We start from the raw sequence: 11,285 nt of genomic DNA on the forward strand, positions 1-11,285 counted from the left end.
TAGTCAAACAGATTAGACCTAGTTTAGGCTAGTTTATGGACCTGTGATTTCGTATTTTATGAAATGCTGTCAAAACGAATTCAGACATCAGCAGATAAAGAAAAACCTCTGAGCCAGGCCATAACACATGCCTTCTGATACTCTTCCAGCTTAATGATAGGAACATCCACCTGTTGCAGGTCATTTACAAGTTCAGCATGAGTTCTTGTTGAACCCCATCCAGCTTTATGCTAGGGAGAGCTATAAAGTAAATTGTATAATGATGATTTTCTGATTATAATTGTAAAATGTCACATTAAATAATGTCTGCCAATACATAAAACCGTTATAGTAGCTCTTCTATATTATATCAAACAGAAATTTTTTGGGTGTATTTCTGGAAAAAGGAGCTTTGCATTTATTTCAAAATGATGTAAACACCATTTGTGTCATCTAAAAAAGGAAACAGGAAACTACATGTGAAAAGATTTTGTTGTTTTTATTTTGTCTTTGCGTTAAAGAGACAAAGCGACACAGTTACAACAGCCCTTCCCAATCAAAGTATGCTGAAGCAAATCTCTGTGTGAGATTGTTACTTTGAACAATTATTTTCCTTGAGAATCTTGTTGATCCAGGGCAGGTATTTTGATATGTCTGTGTAGACGTTGGGTACGTCTGGATAGTTGCAGTTGGAATCTTTGTTGAAGGACACGATACCAACTGCTGTCCCGTTGCACACCAGAGGACCACCAGAATCACCCTGTGAGGAGGAAATATCTTGTTTATTCAAGATGATTTAAAATGTTTAAAACATTGTTGAGACTTTCTATGAACAGACAGAAAACATACCTGACAGAATCCTTTCTTTGTGTCATATCCACCTGCACAGAGAACATTGGCAGGAAGATGCCCCAATTTCATCCATTTCTCCTTACAGTCTTCTAGATTGATGACAGACACATCCACCACTCTCAGGTCATCAACAACTGCACCACCAGTTTCAGTCATACCCCATCCAGACACACTGCACTTTTCTCCATCTTTCATGCTAATTTCAGTCTTGGGAAGTTGGGTAAGCTGTACTCTCTCGTTCAGTTGAACTGCACTAGACAGCTGGAGACAAACAAAATCAGAAAGTATCAATTAAAAACTGTCTGAACTCTTCATCAGATTTCAATTAAACAATTGTTATAAGTTGGAGCTGATGAATCATGAAAATGACGGTTACTGTTAGCATTATTACAGTTTATGTATTGGTAGCTGCCCTGAATAGTTTTGATAGGGATGTGTTTTTGCCAGTTTTAAAATAAATTATTGAATTTCAGGGACACTTTTATTTTATACTGTTTTTTACTGCCCGCTTTTTACATTTAAATATATGTAAAATGCAAGATATCATCTGGGACTACTGCGTTAAATGTATTAACTTACTTTGAGGAGCATGATGTCATTCCCTGTTCCAACATTCTCATAAGATGTGGGTTTATACTTCTTTTCAATAGATCTCACTGTATTTTCAGCCTTGAGATTGTGGGAGCCAAGAACAACATGTGTGGGATTCCTGAAAAAGTTATTTGTAAGTTGTTAGTGGATTTCCTCAAGTTGTGTCAACAACAATACAAAGCTACAACTTATATATTTCTTTGGAAAACAGTGGGTTTGTAAAACCTGATATATAATCTTTTTAATTTTACTTCTATTTACATTCAATTAAAAAAATGACTGAAGAGGCAAAGTAACTCACACATGGTCACAGTGTGCAGCAGAGACTACAAAGTCTTCTCTGATGAGGAATCCCCCACAGACATGACCACGGATGTTCTGCAGAGAGACCATATACAGCATAGAGTTCTCGGGGACTTTTTCCCCATGTATGATTTTACCCCCAAGAGCTGCAAAGATTAAAAAACATCTATATTAAGTTAATTTCTAATTAAATTGTTGGAGGATAATAAAAGATTTAGTAATCTTACCGTTTTGTCCAAGACATGTCAGAACATGAAAGAGCAGAAGTTTGTGCAGACCATGCATGATGCCAGCAACTTAACTGACTTGTGTTCTTGGAGGTGTCAAGTGGACCCTTTTATACAGCAGTTTGTTTTCTTGATGTGTGAAATGTGATTATTATCTATTTTATCTTGAATTCTAACCACATCCCTTTTTGCATTGCAAGTTTGCAAGTTTTGTATTATCTTTGCATCATCTTGTCTGTTTATGTTATCTGCACTGACAAGTGCATAACCGGTGTTGTCCTTTACCAAGACTATATACTGGACTAAGTTCCACAGGGCTTTTCCCCATGTATCATTCTAACCCCAAGCTCTGAAAAAAAATAATAATTATAGTGGAGTTAATACCTCGTTTATAGGCCCGAGATATCCAGATTCTTTCTGCAATGTTAATTTGCAGCTTGTGATATCGTGGTTAATTATGGTATTTTTGACTGTGGTTCTGCTGTCTCAGCAGCCTGGCGCAGACTGCCAGATTATGTGTATCAGTATGTTCATCCATCCATCCATCCATCCATCCATTGTCCACCGCTTATCCTGTGTACAGGGTTGCGGGGCCGTATGTTCATATATTCATGTAATCTGCTTCTCTGTACTGTTTGTGTAATTGTTGAGAGTTTATTCTCAGAATTCTCTTAAACTCAAATATTCACATTTGAGGATTTCTGTTCTCGCTGTTGTAATGCTTGTTAATGCTCTAGTTAGTGTAGACAAAGCTTAAATTGTTTGTACCAGGTATTTATCAATATTTTTAAGTATATTTGTCAACATGCAATGTACTATTTTTGGTTAAAACAGCATCATTACATTTTAAAAACTAAAATAAATAGTTGAATAAACTAGGTGTGTAAAAAGGTGATTGCATTCCTCTGATTTAAATATAAGTAAATTATGTCAGTGTCTGGGTTGGTTGCTTCTTCAATGCTTGTTTGTTTACTGTTCTTATTCATTCATCTGTCTTAAGGCTGATTTGCTGCAGGTTTCCCCTGGTAACGCCGGATAACTCCCGTGTTTCACGGCAGTAGCAATGCAAAGGGTGCAGAAGAGCTCAAAATGTCTGTGAGAGAGCCCTCACCAACATGATGCCCAGGATACATGCATGCGTGTGACAGCAAAGTGCATTTTAATGTTTAGAATAAACAACTACCTTATCAATCTAAATGTTTTCTCCCTAGCAAGGACAGTTACGTGAGAGAAATTACAGATATCAGATACTGTTGACCATCCTGTCCATCCTCATGATCAGCAGCTGTAACTACTTTCTCTGCACAGAGCATTTGTTTTTATCTCCTCAACAGGTTGGTGGTGGGTTAGTTGATGGTCTGACTCCTTTCACTCTTCATTCATTCTATACTAATCATTTTGCATGTTTCATATTTTTAAACTCACTTTTTTTGGAAGCTGAACTGCATGTACTTTCTTGCCCAGTTGAGCGTGCAGAGACACATAATCAAAAAGTGAAAGTTTAAGACTGACAAGTACAGAGACAGAGAGGCTGCTTTGTCTGTGTCTCAGATTTCTGACACGATTTTGGACCACCTGCTTTTCTGGATACTACTCAGCCACTTCACTAAGTGAAACTGTGCTGGCAATCTGAGGTTTTCAAATAAACAGCTCAGGCTTTCTGTGAGTTTTATTAAAGTCTTCTGCAGAAGGACTCACAGCAACACGTATTCTACACACAAATGAGTGAGGAGAGCTCAGTGAGCCTGTTATTTATCCAGCTTTAGGGTCAATCATATCATCCCACAGAGACAAGTTGTCCCTGAAGTCTGGATAACACAGAGAACAGAGATATTTTGACTGTTACGTTTACACAGATTCAGTGCCACATCACAGACGAGTTTCCCTAAGTCCAGGGTACATGCAATATGTTTGGAATTCCCATTACAAAACTTAGTTTGAGTTTTATGGGTAAAAAAAAAACACAAGACCAGTTGTCTTTGGTGTGGATCTATCTACACAGCCCACTGAAACATTTGTTTGAGTTCTGTGACAACTACACGAATCACTGAAACCATAGTTTCCAGATGCAGGTTTTATCTACAATTTTGTCATGTCACAGTTAGGAAACTCATGCCCTGGTTAAATTCATTATTAATTGATTGAACTGATAGTTTAGCATTATAACTTTTTGAAAAGAAAAACTTATATATAGGTACATGTACATATATATTTAACTTACATTCAATAATAACATTATAATAGTTTTATTTGAAGAGCACTTTTCGTGCAAAAACCAAAAAGTAATTTCCAAAGAAACAAAGATGTCAATTGTTGAGAAAGGCCTGTAAAAGTGTATTATAATATATAATATAATTTAATAATACAACACAGTAACAATCCTTTTGCTTGAGAACATTTTAGATCCAGGGAAGGTATTTTGATACTGCCAATATCAGCCCATTCTTTCTTACAGACCTCCAGTTTGACAAAAGGCACGTCCACCACTTGCAGTAGTGTTGTAGTACTTGAGACCGGTCTTGGTCTTGAGACGATTTTTTGATGGTCTTGGTCTTGTCTCAGACTCGACCACCTTTTTACTTGGTCTTGTCTCGGTCTTGTCTTGGTCTTGGACATTGAGGTCTCGGGATTTTATTTCAAGACCAGTCAAGACCGTAACTTTGGGAATATCAATAAATTGCTTTTGCATTGTCTGATTTATTTGTGAACATCCAAACTCTGATTGGATGTAAAACTTATTGCTTCAAATACAACCAATAAACCTTAAAACGACTGCCCCCCCCCCCATGCTTATGTTGATTTCAGCTCTTAGTGTTTGTATGTGGGTGTTGTAATGGGAATGTGGACCTTTCAGATCAATTTGAGAAGTACCTATGATCTTGTTTCACATTGTATTGTGTGTCATGTATTGTGGGGAACTGGTCTTGGTCTTGACTCAGTCTCGCCCTCCCTCGGTCTTGGTCTCGACTTGGTCTCAGCCCCTAAAGGTCTTGGTCTTGTCTTGGTCTCAATAAACTCTGGTCTTGGTCTTGACTTGGTCTCGGTTTGGGCAGTCTTGACTACAACACTAACTTGCAGTACATCAAAAGCTTTACGATGACTTCCAGTCCAACCCCATCCAGCTACACGGCCCTTTTCTTTATCTTTTATTTTAATATCAGTCTTGGGAAGTTGAGTCGGTTGAACTCTTTTGAGGGGAAGTAACTCACTGGCGGTCACAGTGCGCAGCAGTGACCACAAAGTCTTCACTGATGAGGAATCCTCCACATACATGACCCATGTTGTTCTGCACTGAGGCCATAAAAAGCATTAAGATCTCCGGGGTCTTTTTACCATTTATGATTTCACTACCATGTGCTAAAAAGAAAAGAGGAAAAAAAGGATGAGTTAATGTAGCAGGTATAGACAAGAGACATTAAACCAGATTTGGTAATCTTACGATTAAGTCTAAGACATGTCAGAAGATAAAAAAGCAGAAACTTGCATCATGCTGGGAGCAAATTCAGCCTGTTGTCTTTGGGATGACAATCAGTTTTCTCAATGAGTTTTCATCTGCTTCACCATGACTTCATAAGCCACATCCTTTGTGCATCGGTGCAACCTTTAATTATCTTGCAATGATGAGTGCCTGCGGTCAGTAAAGACATGAAGCATAAATATATAAAGCCTTCGGTTCTGCCTCAGCAGCCTGAAGCACATAAATACATTATGTGATCAGCACATGATGAGTTTAACAGTCTGTGATTTAACCCATCTACTCTTCTTAGATCTTCCTCTCTCACTGTTTGGATGCCACTTTGCTCAAAAAGCTCTCACTTGACCAACTCAAGTTGAGAACTATCGACCAGTGTCTCTTCTACCATTTTTATCCAAAACTATTGAACGGGCAGTATTCAAACAGGTCTCTGAATTCTCCTCCTAGATCCATATCAGTCTGGTTTTAAGAGTGCCCACTCTACTGAAACGGCTCTTCTGTCTGTAACAGAAGCCCTAAGTTCAGCTAAAGCTGCAGCCCAATCCTCGGTTCTTATCCTGCTTGACCTATCAGCTGCCTTTGACACCGTCAACCTCAGGATCCTGCTATCCACTCTCTCAGCAATCTTGAGTAAAGCACTCCTGTGGTTCGAATCCTACCTCCTACAAATTGACTCCTCAACCATCACTCCAACTAGGGTGGTGAGAAACTCATGATTGATGACCAGCTTACCTTTTCAGACCATGTTGATGCTGTCTCTCGGTCATGCCACTTTGCTCTATACAACACAAGGAAAGTCAGGCCCTACCTCACTCAGTACGCCACCCAGCTTCTGGTATAGGCCATGATTATCTCTCGCATCGACTATTGCAATGCCCTCCTAGCAGCTCTCCCAGTTTGTGCGGTGAAACTCTTACAAATGGTTCAGAACGCAGCAGCGCGTCTGGTTTTTGATCAGCCCAAAAGGACTCATGTCACTCCATTACTCAGTGACCTCCACTGGCTCCCCGTGGCCTCCAGAATCAAATTCAAGTCACTAATGCTTGCATACAGAGTGACTACTGGGTCTTCACCCATCTACCTAAACTCCATAATACAAACTTACGATCCTTCTCGGCCGCTACGCTCCTCCAACGAACGCCGCCTGGCTCTGCCATCCCTTCACACAAAGCAATCCCAGTCCCGGCTATTCTCATCTGTGACACCATGATGGTGGAACGAGCTACCACACGCCATCAGAGCAGGGGCGTCCCTCTCTAACTTCAAGAAGCTCTTGAAAACTCATCTCTTCCGAGAACACTTCCTCTTATAACACCTCTAACTCCTAACCTCTAACATGCACTTCCTGTGCTCTTCTTCTTCTATCCCCTTAGTATCTTGTACTGATTGCACTTTTTTTGTATTGATTGCACTTTTTGTTAACTCTTACTTCCTTCCCGAGGTATTTATCCCATTGATGTGATATGTACATTGAGCTCTTACTAGTATGTATTGTCAGGTGTAGATCTGTATTTTATGCTCTGTTGATGCTTGTATGTTGTTCCTCAAATGTAAGTCATTTTGGATAAAAGCAGAGTAAATGTAAATGTAAATGTGTAAAGTGGAGCATGTTGACGTGTATTATAAACTGACTGATGTTACTGTAGGCTGGCCCTGAACAAGTATGTGTTTATTAAATGGGAAAGGAATATGTGAACTGGAGGTAGCCTACGTCTCAATGAAAGGTATGAATCCAACATATTTATGTAATAATTCCCAGATAACAAGAACATAATGAAAAATGTTTTGAAAAGTGTGAAAGCATGCAGAGATGAGCAAATAGATTTAAAACAGTGCATTTACGTAGTGTTTATGCATCATTTGATAAAACAGTAAAAATGTTCCACAACGTTTCACTGGTGACATGTACAACTTTAGTGAACTGTAAGTAGGAAGACACAGGTAAAATATAAGGTTACATATTTTACACATTGCTTGTGTCACAGTCAAAAATCAAACTTTTTCTACAACCTTTTTCATTTTGAGGGCTTGGGATGGCGCTGTGGAGACAGGGACACGCGCAAATATTTCAGGAGAGGAAGAATTTCTGAATTTTTTGATGACGCACAGTTAATAAGACGGACAGCGCAAACATAAACTTTGTCAGCGATTCATCTCACAACTGACTTTACACAGTAATGCGTTTTCAGTTAAATTGAAGGTGGTGATAATGCTTTGTTTATTTGTCACAGGAGAAATGCAGCAATGCTGATGATTTTGGTCGTCATAACCATCAGTAAGCTGAATAGTAATGGAAACAATTATGGCACTTATGCTACAGCTCCACACATTTTCACACGTTTCATTTATTTGCCGCTTGCCCATGACCCATGCATTTCTCTGAATTGTGCGATAATCTTGATAAACTACAGAAACCACACAAAGTTCCATGTTGACTGTGGATACCGTAGGCTTCATGCAAAAGTATTTCATCTTACCATCAGAGGTTTTGTGTATCTTTTGCATTCATGTCCACTGATGAAAGGTGTCACAGAATGAAAACACATGTTTTATTTGGCTGACAAAGTGATTTGCACAAAACAATAGATCCATTAAATGTTTATCCAAAAACTATTTGTCACACTGTTCCATTCAACAGCTCTTTTTCTGGAGAATCTCTTTCATCCAGGAAAGACATTTTGATATGTCTGTATAGATGTTGGGTACATGTAGGATACATGGCCCTCTGGCCCTCTGGTGTGCAATGGGAAGTTGCACACCAGAGGGCCACCAGAGTCACCCTGTGAGGAGGAGGAAGCTTCATTACACAAGATGTTTCTACCATTTTTAAACCACAAACCAGCTGGCCTTTTCTATCGAAGGGCAAGTGGCTAAGAGAAGTAATGTGCAATGTGTGTGTATGTGTGTGTTTGTTTGTGCTATTTCTTACAAGGTTGTTTTTTTCCCCCTTAATTTTAGTGCTTAGATTAAAATCTCGCAAATGTTATGACAGCTGTTTCACTTTCCTCTTTTCAGTGGGTTACAGCACCCATGTATTAAAAATAATTTTTTAGAAATAATGTGGTTTTGTTTCTCAGCCGTGTGGGATTTCTAAACCTTGCAGTACTTGTTGCCACTTGAAGATAAATAGATTATGAAGTACATTGACTATACAACACTTTGCAGGACAGAACAGCCTTTTATTGAAAGTGATGAGCTGAAATGAACATTGGTAAAAGAACAATTGCATTTTTTAGATTTAACTTAAATACTATTTTATATCCTGCAGGGAACGAAAAAATACAGTATTTTACATGGGGATTTACATTTACATAGAAAGAGCTACTTGGACATACAAATATCTCCACAACACAATAAAAGTATGCTGAAGCCGAACTTCTAGGATTGTTAGATTTAACTTTGCTTGAGAATCTCTTTGATCCAGGGAAGAACTGTTGATGATATATGTTAAAGCATTTTGGACCTCTTTCTCTCATTGTTTGTAACAAGCATTAAACCGCAGTGAAATGCTTGTTATCTTTTATCTTTTATGCATCTATAAATATAGTAACACATTCTAGATAGTTAACTATCCTTTGCATAGTGGTGTCGTTGTCAGCTCTGACTTTTAATTTTTTAATTTTTTTCTTTCTGGCCTTTATCTCTCACTGCAGATACTAAGCCATATTTAGTCAACTTTATTTGGATGAATTTAATAAGTAAATAACACAGACCTAACACCATGAGTGTGGGTCTATGTGACACAAGCCCACTCAAACATGCCTTTGAACTGTGTGACCCGCCAGACACCACAGTTTCCAACCTTGGGTTTGAGCATCGATGTCCACACAGACACCAGACATTCACATGTCTTCAAGTGAAGTCTCTTTGAAATTAATCTCATGGACTGTGCAGACTGTGTTGAGAATTATTTTAGAGCATTATAGCCTAAATTGTTATCATTAATTACTAGAGCGATGGTGGTCTACATTGTCATCATTTAAAGTGTTATTTTATAAAGTTAAGATCACAGTGTTAAAAGTGTGTGTGCTCCTCTCTGTGTCTAACTGCCCAGGCTCAGCAGCGCACATGTGTGTGTAAGCAGGCACGTGTGCTTTGGGAAAAGAGTGAGCACAGCAAGGCATCATCAAAAACACCAGCAAAGGAAAATGTAGAAGCAGATTTAGTGAAAATTGTGTTACAAAACATACATAAATATAGTCCATCACAGTAGGAATGTCCTGTCTTTAGCACACAGCACAAAAGACACCAGCTTGTTCCACAAAGTCAGATTATGGTTAAAATAGCATGATCAGCAGAGGGCATGCCTAGGACACAGAGAGGGGGAGCATTGCAGGCAAAAAACAGACATCAGTCAAGAAACAGTCATCAGTGATTATCCTTAATCAGTATTAATAATTGTAGCGGCCCCTTGGATTTATTGATCAAGACGCAGAGAGTTTCAAACGGGTGTCGATTTATTATTCCTCTCAACGTGCACCATGCACCATGAACACCGTGAAAACTACAGAATAAAACAGAAGAAACACAAAAGGCTTCTATGTAGCTTCACAAATAATTTGCACATAAATTGTGTTCACATATTAATCATGTTTACACACAATACAAATCATTTGACTAACAACCAATATGAAATGAAACAAACAAAAAACAAAAAACATAAGAAGAAAACGACACCTTTCAAAATAAAAGCAGAACAGGCAAGGTGACACTGTAGAACTACAATGTCTTATTAAATATATAAATATAATACTATGTAGGAGAATATTAATGCGATTTATCAGACATTTACATTTGCGTTAAAGAGACAAAGCGACACAGTTACAACAGCCCTTCCCAATCAAAGTATGCTGAAGCAAATCTCTGTGTGAGATTGTTACTTTTAACAATTCTTTCCCTCAAGAATCTTGTTGATCCAGGGCAGGTATTTTGATATGTCTGTGTAGACGTTGGGTACATTTGGATAGGTGCAGTTGGAATATTTGTTGAAAGACACGATACCAACTGCCATCCGGTTGCACACCAGAGGACCACCAGAATCACCCTGTGAAGAAGAAATATATTAATATGTTTGTTCAAGATGATGTAAAATGTTCATACGTTGCTTAGACTAGAAACCAGTTGAGACTTTCTATGAACAGACAGAGAACATACCTGACAGAATCCTTTCTTTGTGTCATATCCACCTGCACAGATAACATTGGCAGGAAGATTCTGCCATGTCTTCTTACAGACTTGTGGATTGATGACAGACACATCCACCACTCTCAGGTCATTAACAACTGCACCACCAGTTTCAGTCATACCCCATCCAGCCACACTGCACTTTTCTCCATCTTTCATGCTAATTTCAGTCTTGGGAAGTTGGATAAGCTGTACTCTCTCGTTCAGAGAGAATTACATTTAAATACTTAATAATACAATTTAAATAATTTGACTGTAAAATGCAAGATGTCATCTGGGACTTATCGGTTAAATGTATTAACTTACTTTGAGGAGCATGATGTCATTCCCTGTTCCAACATTTTCATAAGATGGGGGTTTGCACTTCTTTTCAATATATCTCAATGTATTTTCAGCCTTGAGATTGTGGGTGCCAAGAACAACACGTGTGGGATTCCTGAAAAAGTAATTTGTGAAGTTGTTAGTGGATTTTTTCAAGTTGTGCCAACAACAAAACAAAGCAACAAACCAACTGAAAATAGTGGTTTTGTAAAACCAGAATATTTTTTATTTGACTTCTATTTACATTCATTTGAGAAAAAAAAACGATTGAAGAGGCAAAGTAACTCACTCATGGTCACAGTGTGCAGCAGAGACTACAAAGTCTTCACTGATGAGGAATCCGCCACAGACAT

General features: G+C 38.4%; 1 protein-coding gene across 1 annotated transcript in view; it reads right to left on the reverse strand.

Moving 5' to 3' along the window:
• Positions 1-457: 457 nt before the first annotated feature.
• Positions 458-11,285, reverse strand: part of LOC123971293 (transmembrane protease serine 9-like) — a 14,891-nt gene continuing 4,063 nt past the window's right edge. The window contains exons 6-10 of the mRNA XM_046050011.1: positions 5,162-5,260; positions 1,724-1,871; positions 1,411-1,540; positions 829-1,092; positions 458-739 (exon numbers count right to left, since the gene is read on the reverse strand). Of these exons, the coding sequence (XP_045905967.1) occupies positions 572-739; positions 829-1,092; positions 1,411-1,540; positions 1,724-1,871; positions 5,162-5,260 (809 nt within the window). The 3' untranslated portion in view covers positions 458-571. The remainder of the gene's footprint in view (positions 740-828; positions 1,093-1,410; positions 1,541-1,723; positions 1,872-5,161; positions 5,261-11,285) is intronic.

Source organism: Micropterus dolomieu, linkage group LG05, assembly GCF_021292245.1.
Source record: "Micropterus dolomieu isolate WLL.071019.BEF.003 ecotype Adirondacks linkage group LG05, ASM2129224v1, whole genome shotgun sequence".
In the NCBI taxonomy this organism is placed as follows: Eukaryota; Metazoa; Chordata; class Actinopteri; order Centrarchiformes; family Centrarchidae; genus Micropterus; species Micropterus dolomieu.